Source organism: Chionomys nivalis, chromosome 22 (genome assembly GCF_950005125.1).
Source record: "Chionomys nivalis chromosome 22, mChiNiv1.1, whole genome shotgun sequence".
Lineage (NCBI taxonomy): Eukaryota > Metazoa > Chordata > Mammalia > Rodentia > Cricetidae > Chionomys > Chionomys nivalis.
The window spans coordinates 36826863-36848023 of NC_080107.1; the positions used below are offsets into that span (position 1 = coordinate 36826863).

Below are 21161 nucleotides of genomic sequence, written 5' to 3' on the forward strand. Positions count from 1 at the left end.
AACCTTTAGGAAAGTGCTAAACAAAAAACAGTCACCCCCCTGTACTAAGTCCTATTTGAGACAAGAATTTAACTTAGAGTCTTATTACATAATCAGAGAAAATATGCAAGATGTAGGAAGCAGAGGGAAATATATGAAAGTGGTGGAGAAAACAGCATGGTCAACAATCCACCTGACCTTGACACTTAGTTCTCTGTTCTACTTGTGCGCCCTTAATTCAGTGGTATGTTTTGAATCACAGACATCAGTTCTTTAACTTATTGCTGACTTCGGCTCTGTGGATTTGCTAATGGGTGTTCAGGGTTTCTGTTTAGTTCTCACAATAGTCCTTGTCTTGCAATGGTGAAGATGGATTTTGAGCTCTTCTCTTGTAGATCTCAATGAATGCCTGGTGTTTGGTGTCTGCTCCCAGCATTGTATAAACACACATGGATCGTATAAATGCGTCTGTGACCAGAACTTTCAAGAAAAAAACAACAGCTGCATAGCAAAAGGTAAGGTAATTAAAAAGCCATTTCAATTTTGTCATGAATATCTTATGGGAAAAATTATGTATATTGAATTTTAGAAAAATGTAACATTCTTTAAATTATTCATTCATAAAAATATGAAATATTTATAGATTAGTGGCAATCCAGGGGGCTTTTTATTTTTATTTTGAAATGTTCATTGTATTTCCATTTAATTAAAAATATTATTTCTTTATTCTGGAAACTTCCAAAGTCTCCTTTGTGGATTCTTTATAATATATACAGTAGGTCAATGTGGCCTCAATTGTCCCCTGCTCAGTATACCACTAGACCCTGATCACTTTTATCTCTATTTTCATAAATAGTCAAATTCTAAGTAACTTACAGAGAGAATGATTAAATATAGAGAAAAATGTTACAATTACTTTGTGTTTGAAGCAACTTGTCAGTGGAATAAAAAGTTTAAGCACTAGTTTGATGGCCTAAATGCTTCCATTGATGATTCTATGTAAGTAAATGTAAGAAATTTTTGGACCACTGTATCACAGTGAAATCATAAGGAAAAGTATTATAAAGAGAGGAACTTTTTGTGTGGGACCTCTTAAAGTTTGAATATAAAGTCATATTTCTAAATTCATATCTTTTCAGTGTTTTGATACAGTTTTTTAAAAAAAAGTTTAAAGGACAGATATGGGTCCTAGACTAGTGAATAAATAGATTGTATTGCTAATGTAGTTTTACAAAATTACATAGCTTTAATATTCTCAATTATAGGGTATAAGACATAGTTCCATGAGAAAACTGATGTCATGTGTCATGCATGTGAATGGTGGTAGGTGTACTTATGTACTTAAATGTGAATCCTACCACTACACTTTCCGCCCTCCATGACCTGGAGGAAGTTATTGAGGTCTTGAGTCTCTGTTCTTCATTTAACAAATTTTAGCACTCATATCTATTTTCCTGAGTTTTGTAAAGAAAACAATGAAAAGGAATTAACATAATAGCTAAAAGATTTTAATTATTGAGAAACATTTAGACTATTAATGAGTTATATATTATCAAATTGAGTGATGCAAAATTTGGGAGAAAATGAGAGAATATGGCCCACCATTTATACATAAATGTGACGAGTTCAACTACATTTCAGCATACATTATTATTTTTATCATGGTTATTTGCAAGAGTTACATATGCAACTCAATTTCTTTATATTTTAAGAAAATCGGAATTCCCATATGGTTTTACCTTTCAATCGGTATGAAAGTGTTATTAGTATGTCATAGATGTCAAAATTAGGATATGCTGTCCCATTAATTGGAAATAAAATGGAAATTACAAAACTTTAATATAACAAAGAATAAAACCTAAGACCAGGCGGTGGTGGCGCACACCTTTAATCCCAGTACTCTGGAGGCAGAGGCAGGCGGATCTCTGTGAGTTCGAGGCCAGCCTGGTCTACAAGAGCTAGTTCCAGGACAAGAACCAAAAAGCTAAGGAGAAACCCTGTCTCGAAAAATCCAAAAAAAGGAATAAAAAAAAAAAAAAAAAGAATGAAACCTGTTAAAATGATAACAAAGCAGTGCAGAATCCGGATTAGTGATGGGATTTTGTACCAGCCCTGAAAAAAATAAAATAAAAAGAATGCAATAGTTCTAATTATATAAAATTACATGGACACAAGGAAAAAAATAACCTTTCCTTTCTGTAGCCATAAGGAGTAATAATTCAGCATCCATTTACATACGTACAAACAAAAAAACAACAGAGGGCTTTTTCTTAATTAAATGAGAATATAGGACAGCGTTTAAACACCAAGAAACAAAACATTAGAACACAATATGTTGTGATTTGCCAAAGACATTCTTTTCAAATGCCTAATTTATACACGTAAATTAAGTTTTGTCTTTAGAAAACCTGAGACACCTATCGATTACTTTACAAAAGTGTTGACCAGAAATCTTTGTCCTGGAGAGTGAAAGATCATAGAAAACTAGTTGCTTTTCACTTTGGAAGAAACTGTATAGAGAATAACAATTGACGATAATTGAAAGCACATTGTTTACTTTGCCCTCGTTGAAATTTCCTCTATTTTGTATTTTATTATAATGATCTGCAGGCTCTGAAGATCAAGCTCTCTACATAGCTAATGACACTCACATCCTGGGTTTTGTATATCCATTCAACTACAGTGGCGGTCATCAGCAGATTTCTCATGTTGAACATAATTCAAGAATAACAGGGATGGATGTGTATTATCAAAGAAATGTGGTTGTCTGGAGTACTCAGTTCAATCCAGGCGGGATATTCTACAAAATGATCGATGGCAGAGAAAAGTGGCAAACGAACAGTGGCTTGATTGTAAGTAAATAATAAAATATCTGAAGGCCACGCCTTCTTTGCACATCCTTGATTGAAAAAAAAATCAAAAAGTGTATAAAGAGTTAAGAATCGTTTATTCATCCCACATGAAAATAAATATTTTCTTTATTTTCATGGCACCATGTTTACTAAATTCCAGATTCTTTTCATTTGAATGCATTTGCCTTTGCTATTAAGGATGAAAATGAATAGCAACTGGCAGTTTTAAACATTTTGTGTTTTACATATAAAATCCGTATATTGTGAACAGAAGCATTTTTCATTTTAATGTGGGAATGGAAAATCCATGTACGTTTTGCATTAGGAAAAAAATGTTATTGAGATAATGATTTCAATTTTAACCATATCACAAATCTACTTATGGGACAAGAAACCTACTAGGATCTTCACTATCCCTTCCTTCTTTTGAGAATGATGATTTGAGAACATGTATACCAGAACACCATATGATGGGCCTGTTGGCTGTCACGATTATTTGTGATGAGAAATATAAAGCAGAGAATTTATTTAGACTTACAGTAATCAACAATCTGTATTTGTATTAGAGATTATCAAGTTATTGTGTATTATTTTAGTTTGAAGTAACCTGGAGGAAAAGAGAGATGGATGTGTATTTTGAAGGAGCTTGGCTATTTCCTACAAGACCTAAAGTCAAGTAGGACCTCGGCAGGGCCTAATTGAATTGTACACTTGAAATGAACAACGGTGCCTGTTTCAATTCCTCACTATTTTTTTTTTTTACAACAGAACCCATCACAAAGATAAGAGCCATATGAATGCTCTTTGGTGCAGTGTGTAATACAGCCTTCTTTTATGCTATAAAATATTTAAGCTACATGAATGACATTTGATCAGTGTGAAACATATTATAAATTTATTTTTAATATCCTCTTCTTATTTTCACTGAAGTGAATTATTTTGTTGGGGGTAGGGGGCATGTACCCCTCAATAAGGGTGCCTTTGGAAGCCAGGACATCTGCGAAGCTTGAGTTACAGGTAGTTTTGAGCCAGCTTACAAGGGTGTTCTAAGAAGAGCTTAGTCGTCTGCCCGAGCTGTTCACATTCTGCACTGCTGAGATATCTACTCTGGCGTAAATTTAATATTAACAAAACTAATAAATTCAGATTTAGATTAAATAAACTGTTCATAAAATTCCCAGTGTAACTAGGTGTTATTCAAGTCATCTTGCCATAAACAGTGTTAGGTAAATTTCATATGTACTCAGAACAGGCCTAGGACAGTCAGCGAACATTTAGCAGGTCATTTAATCTTTCATCCTGCAGAAATATCCGTTCTACCTATTAGACCACAAGATGGCACATAGTCATTGTTTATGCAAATGTTAGCTCTAAAAATGATGTCTGCTTTCATTTCATTCATAAAAATGAAAGTTGCTTTTGGACTTATTTGCTTGCAGTTGGTGTCATGAAGATCATTATCGGTCCAGCTTTGAATTCTGTTCCCATTCTGTATCTGTTCTTTAGTTTCTTTGTACTACTAATTTTAGGAATTGAATTGAAAACTAATGAATTACATATTGTATAATTATTAAATATTCATTACATGAAATATGTTAAAATTTAATAATCGCCAAGTACATTGTAAATACTTTGTACCTGCTTGCAGTGACAATATTGATGAAATTGACTGACATGATGCTGGAGATAATTTGCAGCTCTCATATCTGATCCGATGTTTGCTAAAAGTCACTTATATGTTTAATTAATTTTGGTGTGATTTTTCAACTAAAATCATTTATTTTTAGGTAAGGTGATATATATTTGGTGTTCTTTAATAAACATAATATTTATAGATTATAAGTCAAAATCATTCAATATTTGATAATTTTTTTATTTTTATACAGACAAATGTATCTGCATGCATCTTTTATTTATGCAGTGTACATTTTATTTACATTAGTGTCTTTTTAAACCTTTTCCTAACTTTATTAGAAAATCGCTTATAATCACTGATAAGGATTTTCATTAGACCTATCTGAAACAGCATATGAAACCTAACTTTCTTTTCAATGATTGTGATGACTTTCTTACAAAGTCTAGCCTATTTTGTTTTTTGGTTTTTTTTTTGTTTGTTTTGTTTTGTTTTGCTTTTTTCGAGACATGGTTTCTCTGTGGTTTTGGAGCCTGTCCTGGAACTAGCTCTTGTAGACCAGGCTGGTCTCGAACTCACAGAGATCCGCCTGCCTCTGCCTCCCAAGTGCTGGGATTAAAGGCGTGCGCCACCACCGCCCGGCCGCCTATTTTGTTTATTCCTTTCTGAATGATCATAACTAGCAGAATTCAAAGGGGAAGCTGTGGATTGCTGCAGGGTAACATTATTTACTGAAGACCACTAATGTGTTGATCATGAGTCAGCCAGTAGCTGAATTAATGCCAAGATCATACAGTGTGGACTGCTGAGCCATGGGTTTTAGCAGTTGTCTCTATATGAAATTCTCAAGAATTTCATGAGCTATACTATCTTTAAAAAAATGAAAGCTTCTCCAATGAAAGCAATTGCATTGTGCTCTCCCCTATTGCTTTGCAATCTGAGAGTCTTAATGGATAATAAGGGAGAAATGTACTCTCACCTTGGTTTAGTATAAATTTCAGATAAATTAACATCTCTGGCTCTAAACTAGACATCTGAAAAATAATTACCATATTGAATCAAATCATTCTGAAGCCCATTCCAGGTGATTTCACAAAGACATTCAATGGAGTTTGCATCTGTCAAGTTCTTACACAAGCCTGTTATTTATCTGAAATCCATCTTGTGTATAAAAAGTCCTTTCATATGCCAGGTAAAATTGTGTCTTTCTAACAGTCACCAGCTGGTCACCAATTAGATCAGAGAGTATACAATCTATTTTGTCTTCTAAGTTTCGATAAAAGTGTGGAATAATATTAACTGGAGCTTCTGTACTCCTGAAAAACAAAATTCAAGAATTTTCCCTAAGCATGATTTTAAAACATTTCTTTTGATATCTAACTCTACAGGCAAAGAAGAGAAAAAAACCCCAACCAAATGGTAGATACATTGGCTTTTTTCCCTGTCAATTTCTTTTATTTTCCTTAACATTTTAATTAAAATTTTAAATGTAATATATTTAATCGTATTCTTTCCCCAGACTCCTCCCAGCACTCCCCTCTTCCCTACCTACCCAACTTCAGATTCCTCCCTCACCATCTCTTTAAAATAATGAATCAGGAAAAAAAAATTAAAAGCAAAATATGTAGAATAAAAAAAGTAAATGAATAGAACAAAAATACTAAAACAAAACAAAAAGTACACAAAAATCAATGGAGTTTATTTTGTATTGGCCAATTACTTCTACACATGGTTGATGCTCCATTGGAGAAAGATGGTTTCTCTTTCCCAGTATCCGTTAGATATAGATTCTTGGTTAGGACTGGGACCTTGTGTCTACTTCCCCTTATCAGTTCTAGGATTCTGTCTGATTTACATCTGTGTAGGTCTTGTGTGTGCTGTCCCGTCTCTATAATTTCATATCTGTTTTGGTCCTCTTCTGTCTGGAAGACATTGTTTCCTTGGAGCCACCTACTACCTCTGGCTCTTGAAATCTTTCTGCCTCTTCTTTTGCACAGATCTCTGAACCATGAAGGAAATGGTGAGATAAAAATGTCCCATTTAGAACTGAGTGCTAAAAGACTTCTGAATAGTTCCACATTTTCTAGTTCTGGAGCTATTTGTTAATTACCAACTTTGCAAGAAGAAACATCTCTGATAAAGGTTAAGTGATGTTCTGTTCCATGAGTGTAGCAATATATTGTTAGGGTTCATTTTGCTTTTATGTTCCTGTAGCAGAATTAATGGAAGGGTTTCCCTTGGGTCTACTGTGCATCTAGTCACAGGTTCCTGTCCACTTTTGCCATGTCAAGTATTGTCCCCATCACATGGTCCTAAAATCCAATCAAAAAATAGCTTGTTACTTCTATAGCATTTATGCCATGATTATACTAGTTTATCTTGCAGACATGTCTCTGTTGTAAGTAGCACAGTTGGTACCTGGGTAATACTGATGATTACCTTTCTTTTCTGGTAACATGAAGAGTAATATTTAGTCTGATGACATCTTGCCAGCAGAGGTAAAGATTCTAGCTGACTATCAGTTCGATTTTTCCATGTTTGATAATAAATCTTTAGCAGAGTTGTGCGGTTGTGGCACACACCTTTAATCCCAGCATTTGGGAGGCAGAGGCGGATAGATTTCTGTGATTTAAAGACCAGCCTGATGGACAAGAGCTAGTTCCAGAACAGGCTCCAAAGCTACAAAGAAACCCTGTCTAGACAGACAAACAAAATATCTTTAGCAATAAGTTTTACCACCCATTAGGTTTTAGAAAGCCTTGACACTATCCTGTGATATTTGGGGGTGTCTCTGAAGACCCATTGGTCAAAATAGGGTTTAAAATATTCCAGGCACCAAAGTTTTATTCTGTGATGTAAAATGTCTAGTTGGGCATAGTGTCCCTATAAGGTGACGTTATGTAGAATTCTAATATACCATTAGGGGATCTTCTACAGTAGTAAGTTTCATTTCTTAGTTGTCTCTTTTGACATTCCTTCCTTTATTCTGCATGTCCATTCACCTCCCAATTTTATCCTTGATTTCTAGTTTTCCATTTTTATTTAGAATTATATATATATATATATATATATATATATATATATATATTTCATTTTTCTTCCTTTTGGGGAGATTCCTGGGCTCTTAATTTTTAGTTAAGTCTAGTTATTAGCCTATGTAGGTATAAGATGGCAAGTCAAATTAGAATAGTCCCGATGGCTAAGGATGTTGAATGTTTCTTTATGTATTTCTCAGCCATTCAGATTTCCTCTATTGTGAATTCACTGTTTAGACCCGTGTCCCATTTTGTATTAGGTTATTTGTTTTGTTTTGTTTTATAGTTTCTTTGTTCTTTATTTTGAATATTAGCTCTTTTTCAAATGTGGAGTTGGTAAAGAATTTTTTTTAATTTTTTTTCTCGAAATGACAGTGTCCTTTATTTTATGGAAGCTTTTTAAGTTTCATGAGGTGCCATTTGCTAGTCACATTAGTACCCACACATTGTGCTCTTTTGAAATACGTCTCTGATGCCAATGATTTCAAGAGCATTCCCCAGTTTCTTTATTCGCTACCAGGTTGGGTGTATCTGAATAATACTGAGGCCTTGATCCATTTGGAGTTATGTGCAGGGTGATAGGTATGGATCTATTTAGATTCTTATATATTCTGTATCCTGTTTGTCCAGCACCACTAGTTAAAGACCCTGCATTTCTTTTCATGTGTGTTTTTCTGATTTCTTTAAGTCAACAATCAAGTGAGGAATTGTGATATGTCTTCAATTCAATTTCATTGATAAAGTTGTATGTTTATATGCCAATATCATGCTGTTTTTATTGCTAAAGCTCTGTAGTATTACTTGATAACAGGAACAATGAGACCTCTAGCAGATCTTTTTATTGTTCAAGATTGTTTTTTTTTTGTTTGTGTGTGTGTGTATATGTGTGTGTATATCTGTGTGTGTGTGTGTATGTGTGTGTGTATATATGTGTGTGTGTATATGTGTGTTATGAAGTTGAGAATTGTCCATTCAAGAACTATGAAGAATTGTGTTGAAATTTTTATAAGGATTGCACTGAATCTGTAGATTGCTTTTGGTAGGATGGCCTTTTAAACAAATTTACTTTGGCCAATCCATAATCATGGGTGACCTTTCTATCTTCTGATATCTTCCTCAAATTCTTTCTTCAATAACTTGAAGATTTTGTCATCCAAGTCTTTCATTTGCTTGGTTAGAGTGCTATTAAATTTTCTTCTAGCATTTTTATTGTTGAGATTTCACACTGAGGCCTTTGATTCATTTGAGGTTGTTTTCTGCTATAGTCTCTTGGCTGATTATTCTCTTCAGTCTGATGTATTCCTTCCAGTATTCTCTGTAATGATAGTTTAATGGGCATGAATCATCTTATCCTGTTTATGTCATAGGAAAATGCCTGTGTCCCCAATTATGGTGAATAGTTTTGAAGGGTATGGAACTCTAGCTTGGCATGTATGATATTATTGAGGTTATTCCAGACTTTTTTGGCTTTCCAACTTACCACTAAAGATACCACTATTAGCCTGATGGGATTTTCTTTATATGCAACTTGTGCTTTTTAGCTCATGCAGTTTCTAAAACTCTTTCTTATTTCTGTATAATTAAAATTTTAACTATGATTTTTATTGGAAATATCTTTTCTGATTTTGTCAAATTCTGCATTCTTATATCTGTCTAGGTATGGGTTTCCTTAATTTGGGGAAGTTTTTCTCAATTATATTGATTAATATCTAGCTTATCCTATTGGCATGGGATACCTTCTCTTTATTTATGACTGTAATTAGAAGACACTGGTTTTTTTTTTGCATTTATTTATTTATTTAAGATTTTTGCCTTCTCCCCGCCACCACCTCCCATTTCCCTCCTCCTCCCCCATCAAGTTCCCCCTCCCTCATCATCCCTAAGAGTAATCCGGGATCCCTAAATGGACGGAAATAGAAAACACTATCCTGAGTGAGGTGAGCCAGACCCAAAAAGAGGAACATGGGATGTACTCACTCATATTTGGTTTCTAGCCATGAATAGGGGACGTTGAGCCTATTATGCGTGATCCTAGAGAAGCTAATTAAGAAGGTGAACCCAAAGAAAAACATTTAGGAGATGAAAGGAGACAGAGACAAAGACCCACATTGGAGCACCGGACTGAAATCTCAAGGTCCAAATCAAGAGCAGGAGACAGAGCACGAGCAAGAAGACACTGTTTTTTAATATTGCCGAAAAGTTGTTTCATATTCCACGTGTGTGCACATGTGCATGTGCGTTTCTTTTGGTATTTTAGTTTGTACAGTCTAATTACATTATCTTCAAATTTTGGTATTTACATTTTTATGTAATTCATTTTACTTATAAGTGGTTTTAGTGAGTTTTCTAATTAGATTACTGGAATTTTAAATTTCATCTCCATTTCAGCTTGAGTTTTCATCAATGTTTTTAATTCTTTACAAAATTTGCTCTTTAAAATACTGAATTTCCTTCATCATTTCATTCAGACATCTCTTTGTAAATTTTGGAGGGACATCAATCAGGCTTTTATTACTGTTCTCATTAAATTCATTTAGTTCTTTGTGTCTTCTTTAAACTCCATCAATTCTTTGATGAAGTTTATGATTGTATCTCTAAGATCTGTGTCCTGCTGTCCATTTAGGTCATTTTTATTTGAGAACATGTTTTTGGAGGGTGGAGTTTGAAACAAGATTTCTCTGCAGCTTTGGAGCCTGTTCTAGAACTTGCGTTGTAAACCAAGCTGGCCCCCAACTCACAGAGATTCCCCTGTCTCTGCCCCTTGAGTGTTTGCATTAAAGATGTGCACCACCACCGCCTGGCTTGAGAACATTTCTATACGCCTGGTCAATTTGGGTAAGGAGATACATACTGTCATCACTTTGCAAACTGGATGATTCTGTGGTTAGGCTTGGGCATGTAGACTTCTTTTTGTGGTTCTATGTCAGATGTGAGCCAACTCTGACAAGCCTCTCATCTGATTGCCTCGGACTTGACCAGACTGTAGGATGAGTGTCAAAAGTTTTAGGGTGTTAGGTGAGTTTATAGACCAGGCCACTAAAGTTTCTTGTAATATATTGTCAAATATAACATTTTTTAAAAAGGAGGCATGAGATCCAGAGTTTAATTGCTTAAACACTTTTATGGGTCCTTTCTTTTTTTATTTTACAACAAATGTGTTCAGAAAAGTATTTTTAGTACTGAAGCTAAAATTGTGACAGATAACATACAATGTATAGAATACAGGATTTGATATTTAAAGTACAAACTTCCAATTTTGTTACAATTAAGCTGTCAATTTCTTTTCAAGGTTTAATGAATCCATTCAGTTGACTAATGTATTTATAGGAAGATGCCTCAGGGTATTTAACTTCTCTGTGTCTTTAGAAATCTTAACAGAATGGAGACCTTTTATTTTTTGTGAAGAAAGCAGGCAGCACATGTCTTCTAATTTGTGTACCTGTATTAAAAAAACTCCTCATTTGTCAGAATGGTCATCTGCTCACACTCTTCCAAACAGAACATGTCACTGTGTTGTCAGATGCATTGACCTATTAGCCGATCTAACTTTCAGAACCAATGAACAATTTTATGTTCTATTTCTTTCTAATATTATACATGCTTTGATTTGTTTTGCTTTTCTTTCTGTCTTTTTAGGGTTACATGGTTCATAATGAACTGTTCTGTATTTCCACGCTGTTCTCTTTCTTGTTTTTGTGACTCAGAATACATAATCTGTTGTTTTAGCTTTTTGTTTTATCAGATAGAATTTAAACTGTAACAGGAGCCCCTGTCCTTGTCTCTCTTCACTATTTAGTATTAATCACTTTTCTTGGATGATATCACTCAAAATCTTTGAACTTCCATGAAGCCCTAACACAGAAAACTACAAGCAACTAAAGAATGATGAAAAGTGAAAGAAATAATATTATCCAGGAAAGAGAACACCAAATTGTTATTTAATATATATTACACATAAAACACAGATTGTGCAGGTTATAGTTAAGCCTTAAGAGGTATATTCATGATATATATATATATACATATATGCATGTGCTAGTAATGAATGACGAGTCTATGAATTGTAAAGAGAGCAAGAAAGAATGTGGGGATGGTTCAAAACAAAAGGAAAAGATGTAATTGCATGATAATCTGAAAAGGCCCTTATGAGTAGTGATGAGCAATATCTTCTTGCTTGTCCTTCTTATGTAAATAAAGCACCCTGCATCATGGAAATCAGCAAACATTAAGTGCTGTGAATCAATATCTCCTTGTATTTTTAATTTGCTACCATCCTTTCCCTAGAATTAATATTGCCACTGATGTTATCACTATTTCAGTCAGAATTAAATAAATATCGCCAACATTGACACAATATTAAGCTTTGTAGGTATAAGAAAACACGGGCACATTCCTTGATCTAAAAACCAGGTAATAAAATCAGCAACAGAAGTCCATACATGTGGACATCAACACAAAACCACAAGTGACTGAAAGACTAAAAGAGCCTCATAGAAATTCTTAGTCCACCTGTCCCAAAGAATGTTCTCAAATGAAAATTGTCTAGATGAATCCTGGGGCACAGAACTTAAAGCAGCAGTCAGAAATGTCATCAGACAATCAAGGAGTTTAAAGAAAACAGAAGCAAAAGAGTCAGCAAATTATTTTTTCTAATTTTTTTGTTTTTTTTTCCATTCAAAAATTTATACTCCCTCCCCTCCTCCCATTCCCCTCCTGCTCCCCCACTAACTGTCCTCCCTCCCCCTCCCTGCTTGAGAGAGGTCAGGGAACCCTGCCCTGTGGGAAGTCCAAGGTCCTCCACCCTACATCCAGGCCTAGGAAGCTGTGCATCCAAATAGACTAGGGTCCCAAAAAGCCAGTACATGCAGTAAAAACAAGTCCCAGTGCCTTTATCAATGGCTTCTCAGTCAGTTCCCACTGTCAACAACAATCAGAGAGTCCAGTTTGATCTCATGCTCGTTCAGTCCCAGTTCAGCTGGATTTGGTGAGCTCCCATTAGAACAGGCACACTGTCTCAGTGGGTGGACCAACCCCTCCCGGTCCTGATTCCTTGCTCGTCTTCTCCCTCCTTCTGCCCTTCAACTGGAACTTGGGAGCTCAGTCCGTTGCTCTGATGAGGATCTCTGTCTCTGTCTCCATCCTTCGCCAGATGAAGATTCTATGGTGATATTAGAGATAATCATCTGTGTGATAGTGGGACAAGGATAGTTTAGGCACCCTCTCCTCTGTTGCCCAAGTACCTATCTGAGGACATCCCCGTGAACACCTGGGATCCCCTCTAGAGCCAAGTCTCTTGCCAATCCTAAAATGGCTCCCTTAATGTAGATATCTTCTTCCCTGCTCCTATATCTGCCCTTCCTCCATCTCCACCCTCCACTCCCCCAAGCTCTCTATTGTCTTTCCTTTCTTCCTTTCCTCTCCCTCTCTCCCCTTCCCACAACCCTATCCCCACCCCTACCCCCACCCCCATGCTCCCAACTTTTGCCCAGCAATCTTGTTTGCTTCCAATTTCCAGGAGGATCTATATGTGTTTTTCTTTGGGTTCACCTTGTTATTTGGCTTCTCTAGGCTTGCGAACTATAGACTTAATGTCCTTTGTTTATGACTAGAGTCCACTAATGAGTGAGTACATACCATATTCATTTTTTTCGGGTCTGAGTTATCTTACTCAGGATAGTGTTTTCTATTTCCATCCATTTGCATGCAAAATTCAAGATGTCCTTGTTTTTTACTGCTGAGTAGTACTCTAATGTGTATATATTCCACACTTTATTCATTCTTCCATTGAGGGGCATCCAGGTTGTCACAAATAATGCTGCTATTAACATAATTGAACAATTGCTTTTGCAGTATGATTGGGCATCTCTTGGGTATATTCCAAACAGCGATGTTGCTGGATCCTGGGGTAGGTTGATCCCGAATTCCCTGAAAAACTGCCACACTAATTTCCAAAGTGGTTGCACAAGTTTGCATTCCCACCAGCAATGGATGAGTGTTCCCCTTACTCCACATCCTCTCCAGCATATGCTATCATTGGTGTTTTTGATTTTAGTCATTCTGACAGGTGTAAGATGGAATCTCAAAGTTCAAATAGCCAAAAGACACTTAAGGTCATGTTTAACCTCCTTAGCGATCAGGCAAATGCAAGGCAGGAGAGATTTTTACGTCACACTACCGGGATCCCTGGTGGTTAAAATGAATGCAAACCCTTTTATTTTTCTAGACATGTACTTTAAACTAGAAACAATATGATTGTATTTAAAGAAGTCATGTTGGTTCCGTTTTCAATACACCAGTTACCTGGAAGATGTACCACTAAATCCAACTGCAATGTTCTCTAAAATGTGAAGGATGGAACTTTGCAGTCATCTGTGTCTCAGGGTTACACACAAAAACTGAAGAATAAACAGTCTTTTCGTCATAAATAAAATAACATAAAAGACTAATTTTAAAAGAAAGGAATTTAAATGAAATTACCATAGTTTTTGACCCTGATATAAGTAAGAAAAGAATTTGAGTGTTTGTGTTTAAATCTGACAACAGAAAAATATTTTTCTTTGATATAGAAGGATCAGTAACATCACACTTCCTGCACCACAAAGGTTTGTTCTGCTGACGTTACAAACGTGATAGTACTCAATGCCAGGCTTGAAACAGCATAGAGTAGCAATTTAACACACTGTCTTTCATGTTTGTAAGCTTATGATTTACATTGACATGCAAAGTATATGCCATTTGATGATTTATTTACTTTTAAATTCTGCTAATATCAAAAAATACAGTCAACAAAATTTTGCTGCTGAATTTTTAAAAAGTTTGGAGAATTATAGTCTTAATGTCCTTTATTTATGGCTAGAAACCAAATATGAGTGAGTACATCCCATGGAGCCTAGGTAGTTTGGATGATCACCTTAATAGACCTGGATGGAGGTGGGTGGTCCTTGGACCTCCCACAGGGCAGGGAAACCTGATTGCTCTTTGGGCTGAGGAGGGAGGAAGACTTGATTGGGGGAGGGGGAGGAAAATGGGAGGTGGTGGCGGGGAAGAGGCAGAAATCTTTACTAATTAAATAAATAAATTAATTAAAAAAAGTTTGGAGAAGTATATAAAATAACTTGATATCTTAGCTATCTATGTTTTTGTCATATGAATAATATATAACATTTCTAGAGAGCATTGATCTCAGCATTTTACATTTAAATGGTAAAGCTTTGAGCATATTGAATATACATATAGTATTTTTTGTTAGAGACATGCAGTACTATTAAATGTTATAATTATTAAGAAGCCAAAATATATAAAATTTTTGATGCTAGAGATCATTAGAATATTCCAAGTGGTCTTTGTGGCTCAGGCTTGCAATCCTAGTCACTTTGAAGACTATGACTGGAAAATTATAATTCAAAATTTGGGCTATCGATCAAATCCAAGGTCAGTCTGAGCAACATGAAACACCATACCAAAATAAAAAGAATAAGATAAATAGCTGGTGTTGGTTACTCAGCAAACAAGGATCTGCTTAACATATTTTCTGCCCTTTCTGAATCTCTGTTCCCATATGGAAAAATGCTTCTGGGTTCCATGGTTTATTTAAGGCTTTTTCCTTTCTCCTAGGAACTAGTAGTCAGCAGCAGGCACTGGCTTGGAATCACTGATCTCTGATCCCTTGTATTCTTTTGAGAGAACCACTCTCGTCTGTTCCTCACTGAATCATGAAAAAGACTATATGTTAAAATAACATTTCCCCACTCTGACCAGATCCTAATGGTTATCACCTGAAACAATTGCTTCTATCTTGATATTTAATACCCCTGGGAATCCTTTCTTACTTCTGGTTATTCACAATAAACCTGACCATGTCAAGTTAATTGTTTAATTATTTCCATTCATTGTGATGAAGTTACTGAAGGGTTCAACAAATATATTTTTGCTAACATTTCACATGAATTCCTTTACCTTTGTCTCATGATAATTCTGGAAAACAGAATAATTAAAATAGCCAAGCTCTGAAACAGATATTTCAGCTTTCCTGAAAACATGCTGAAAAGTTTATGCTATGTTAATGTATCTGTCTAAACTACTTTTTTTCAAATTGTAAAGCCAATTGTATGTGGCAGATATCCAGAGAAATTTTTGTTTTCACATTGCTTAAATGTATATTAGTTAAAGACTTTAAAACACAATTTATTCAAGGTGAACATATGTGTATATTTTGTATATTTTAGGATTAAACCTTTATATTCCTGAAAATATAGGTTTTTTTTTAAAAAAACGAGTGTGTATACTCTGATTAACATGTACAAAAATGTACATCATGTTGCAATGACTTGTAAACAGCATAAGTGGACAGAACTGACTGAATATTAACAAGCAAATCAGTACCATAAATTTATAACCATAAAATCAAATTGCATCTATTAATAAGACCATTGGTAAATAAAATACTAGAGGATATAGGTAAATTTCAGACATGACATTAAGCAAAAGTTAGGAATATAAGGTATTGCTCTTATATTAATGGAATGATGGAAATCAAAAGTCTCTGTAATGATAGAAAACAAAATCATGTAATAATACCTAGAATATTTCTTATCGTTCCTTCTATCCTAATGTGTAGATACAAAAAATGATACTTATTTCCCCTGGAGAATAGTGTGATATATTGCTTTTCTCTTTTTCTTCTAGTGTCCTGAATTTAAAAGACCTCGAGACATTGCAGTTGACTGGGTTGCAGGAAATATTTATTGGACTGATCATTCCAGAATGCACTGGTTTAGCTACTATACTACTCATTGGACTAGCCTGAGGTACTCCATCAATGTAGGGCAGCTCCATGGCCCCAACTGCACCAGACTGTTGACTAATATGGCTGGCGAGCCCTATGCTATTGCTGTAAATCCTAAAAGAGGGTAGGTTGATGCTTGATGTTTTTGTTTCTCAATAGAATATGGATATCCACATTTATAGATTTTGTTCTGCATTTTTATTCAGTGTTGAAAATTTTTCTAATACCAAATATCTCCATCCTGTTCTTTCGTAATTTTTTTCCTTTCTCAGATATTGACACATAATATTTTCATAAATGTTTTCTATATTATGAAATTAATACATTTGTGACTATCTTCTTGTCTCATATATTTATTTGTTTGGCTTATAAAACAGTGGAACTGACATGATGATCACATGACTATTATTATTAAACATCAATTGAATTTTCTAGACTTTAAAAATATTAAACATAATGTTTAGAGCTTAAGGAAAACAATATATAAAGACATATACTCATATTTAAATCTCTTTACATTTTTATTATTTAATCTGAAGATGTCCTTTCTGTGTTAAAAAATGAAAAGCCTATCCATGCAATGTTGAAAAGAAACATTAAATGAAAGTCTTAAATACCTACAACTAGAGTTGTAGAAAATCTTATCCACTAAATGAAAAGACAATTTCCTTTTCAAAACTACTTAGTTCTTCCTGTAATTTCAACATTTGGAGACAGAAGGATATGGAGTGCGAGACCAGCATCAGCTGTGTAAGGAGCTTGAGGGCTAGCCTGGGCTTTCCTATCTGAAAAAAAGAAAAGAGTAAGAAAAAAGTACTGTTTTCTGGATCGTTCTAATGATTTCAATATTTTTAAATTATAATTAAAATTATAATTATATAATAATTATAATTAATAAATATTGAAAATAGATTTTTCTCTCATATAATACATCCAGCTTCAGCTTTCCCTCCCTCCAGTCCTCCCAGCTCCCTCCACCTCCTCTGAGAAATTTTTACTACATGTATATAAAGTATTTTGATCCTATTGTCACCCTCTTCCCCACTATGACTCCTTCAAAGCCCCTTGCCCACCATGTCCCCCTTCCAGTTTTATGTCTGTTTTCCATTTAAATAATTACTTTACTTTTATAACCCACTTGTTTTTGTATCATCTCTATTATATTAAAGTATATGCCAGTATAAGATGACTACAAGCTTTTAAAATAGTTTTCTCTTGAGGTTTTTATGGGGTTTTCAAAACTAAAATTTATACAACAAATAATAAGCTATGATGTATATTATTAAATGAAATACCTCAACAATGACATTTGGGAAAGGTTTTATTTGCAATATTGTTTTACACAATTGGCTGTTGGAGTTGAACATCAATTTAAGTCAGGAATATGCTTAATGGGGTGACTGGATCACTTGACACATGTGATCTAATTAGACACTGGTAAAGGAAGACAGCAGTTTTTACAGCACTGTCGCCAAGCTAAACTAATCTCCTTGACCAACTCTCTGCAGGATGATGTACTGGACTGTAATTGGGGACCACTCCCATATTGAAGAAGCAGCCATGGATGGCACTCTGAGGAGGATTTTAGTACAAAAAAACTTACAGAGACCCACAGGTATGATGTATTTGGCATGCAGTAAAGATGAAGCTAGATGATAGGCTTATTAATAATAACAGTTTTTTTCTAGTATTCTTCATGCTAAAACATTTTTGAGTAGATAAAATATGGTGTAGTATGATGTTACAGAAGTCATTTACATTCTATAGTCTTGTTTCCCAACTCTAAACGAGTTATTATCATATGCCACCTTCATTTTAAGATGTTATTTGAAAACTGCTTAAGTCATAAGTCTATTAGTAGCTTCTTACATGAATAAAGCTTTGATAGATCCTAGCAATGCTTTGGGGTATTTATTTGGATACATGTTAATGTTAGTGATATATGTGGTAATATTTCTAGAGCACAGCTAGAGAAATGAACTCAAAGATGGCAAATATAACTACTTTCTGTAAAATGTCTGGTTTCATGGTACAGGACTTTACATTCAGTTTTTATTTTTGTTTTCTCACTCTTCTTCCCAGAGCTCACCTAAAACTCCCAATATTCTGCTCCCTCAGCACCACTCAGAGCTCCAATCTTGACTCAGTTCCATATTTCCTGCTCGTTCCATTTTCCTTCATCAAACAGCCCACGGCTTGTTCCTCTCTCTCGCTTGCCAAATATTTAAAACTGCCTAATGCCAAACTTTAAACATTTCAGTCATAATACATTTGCTAACTGCCATAATCCAAAATTCTGTGCCTCCTGCCCTGCTCTGTGCCTACCAGTAAAAGAATTGAATGGTGGTTCATTTGCATGATCTACTTTTTTTGTTTTTTATTTATGCTTGGCTACCTTTCATACTTTAAAATAATTTTGGTTGTTACATATTTATTAACTTTTAGTTTGCTTTGTGAGTTTCATTTGACTCTACCATTTTTATTCTTAATGGAATTGAGAAGTTTGGGGGATTAAGTCTACTGACATGTCTTTCATTCAAGTATCACATGCTTCTGGAACTGAAGAAAGTTTCTACACTCGTGAAGCAAGTGTCAGCCATTGTGAAACATGCCATAGTAGAAGTTATTTTACATACTTGCTTAATTTTAGGCAGTTATAATTACCATATACAAAAGAAAAGCCATTCAAGATGGATAGTTCTTTGGGATAATACTTCACTATGAGTTCAATATCTCAGTTGCAGAATTTGTTGCTGAAGAAGTAACACGAATAAAGAAAGAAAGCAAATTGTGTTACGTTTTTGTTGTTGTCTTTTTGTTTTATTTAACTGTGACTAACACTTGAGTGAAATAACTCTCAGGGACCAATGTCAACAAGGATGCTACTTACCAGGGTAGGGGAATGGAGATTAGAAAAATAAGTAAAGAGAACAAAGACACCAGTGCAAATAATAAAACAGAAGTAGGATAGTACTGGGAAGGAGTTCCAGTGAATACTGAAATAGCCTGCATTTAATTTTCCATATACTTTTATATCCCAATACAAAAAGGCAAAGAAGACAAAAAGACTGATTTAACAAGATGCAATGAGAACAGATACATGTTTCAAAACTTTGAGACATCAAGCCATTAACTCATGAGGAAAGCATTCTGTTGTTTAGGCTGTGAACCCACCCTAGACCAAGTATCCCGAAGGCAGACTCTCTCTAGGTCAAACCTCCTAATTCGAAATAAGAGCAGAAATATGCTTGAATACTCTCATCTTTGACCAGGGTGGAAAGAATATACCTTTATGAGCCATCTTAATGCCCAAAATACCAATAAACATATCCTAGGGCAGGTTATGTATCCCTACTTATTGTTAACACTTTTGAACAAGTTGAAACTTTATGGCCTTCAAACAAGGTGGAAATAGGCTCATATTTTTGAGTCTCCACACATACTTTCAAAGAAAGAAGATTACTTGGGCTTAGAGTTTTAAAACATATTAGCCATATCTATTGCTTGAGTCTAAGGTGAAAGATAATAATATGGTATTATCAGTGTTTTCCTGACATTGCTTGCCCCATGGAAGGGATGAATTGGAGAGGAACATGTAGTCAAGAACCAAAGAATAACCTTTGAAATCATCCTCCCAACTCCCTATATTTACCACCTGATTTGCTTTTCTGTTGCTGGGATAAAATATTATGACCAAAAGCAAATTGGAGGTAGAAAAGACTTGGATTTTCAGGTTATAGCTCATCACACATAGAAGTCAGGACTAGATCTCATGACAGTAATTGATACAGAAACCATGGAAGAATACTTTTTACTGGCTTTCTATTTGGCTCATACTCAGAAAGCTTTCTTATATAATCCAGAACTACCTGCTAAAGGATTGAACCACCCTCACTAGGCTAGGTCCTCAGGCATCAACTGGCAATCAAGACAATCACAGACATACCTAACATACAGGCAAATACCATGAGCGCAATTCTTTAGTTTATCTTCCCTCTTCTCAGGTGATTCTAAGTTGTGTGAAGTTGATAATAAACACCAGCCAGGATACAAACCTCTAGGTGTGGGGCATTTCATACCAAAAACAAAGTATCACTCATGTGAATATGTGGTACAAGAGCTTTTCATTCAGGGAGGATGGTAAATTCTGTTAGGAAATGTGCTTTATACGTGTCAAGATAGAAAGAAGTTTAGTTTGCCTGGAGTAATATAAGGTAAGCAAGAGCTTGTCAGATGTGATATAGCTTCATTATGTACTTCATTATAATTCCTTATCATTAAAAATCACCACATGTTCACTTTACATCACATATTTTACAGTCATTAAAAATATAGATCCTTGCATTCATTCAGTTTATCCTCTCAAATAGCACACCATAAAAACAAGATTTTGTTTGCACATGTACACACAGACCTCATGCAAATGACACAGAAGGAATGCATTAAAGCAAAGATGTCACCTCAACTGCATAAAAAGAAGAGTCTTGGGAAAGTGGATGGTTAAAATTGTTTCCTAGTACATGACCAGTAACAGACCTTGGGGAATTACACAATAAAATTTAAAGAGTGTTCTTAAATAGGCTCAAGGTAAGAAGTGGAACTGAAGGGAAGTCAAGCAGCAGAGTAAAGAAATTATGAAATGACAAAAGATGATGTTTAGATAAAGAAAAGAGGGACTAGTTCTTTCATGTCTTAGATGACTCTGTAATTATACAAATCTAGTTATTTACCTGTGTGTTTGTTTATTTATTTTTACTGTAGTTTTATGGTCTTTATTGTCATAGAAAGAAAGATAAAAAGAAGAACAGTGGGAAATATGATGAAACTTCAGGCCCCAGGGCCAGAGTCAGACATCATGGTGGGAGCACTGATTCTTA

General features: G+C 34.9%; 1 protein-coding gene across 7 annotated transcripts in view; it reads left to right on the plus strand.

Moving 5' to 3' along the window:
* The window catches only part of Lrp1b (LDL receptor related protein 1B), a 1777797-nt gene that overhangs the window by 1675961 nt on the left and 80675 nt on the right, over window positions 1-21161 (plus strand). For 6 of the 7 annotated variants that reach the window (XM_057755646.1, XM_057755649.1, XM_057755650.1 and 3 more), the window contains exons 76-79: window positions 375-494; window positions 2590-2831; window positions 16185-16408; window positions 17793-17899. In XM_057755646.1, coding sequence (XP_057611629.1) covers window positions 375-494; window positions 2590-2831; window positions 16185-16408; window positions 17793-17899 — 693 coding nt within the window. Of the gene's footprint in view, window positions 1-374; window positions 495-2589; window positions 2832-16184; window positions 16409-17792; window positions 17900-21161 lie in introns of those variants that run through there. The other variant, XR_009056008.1, reaches the window with a different exon arrangement.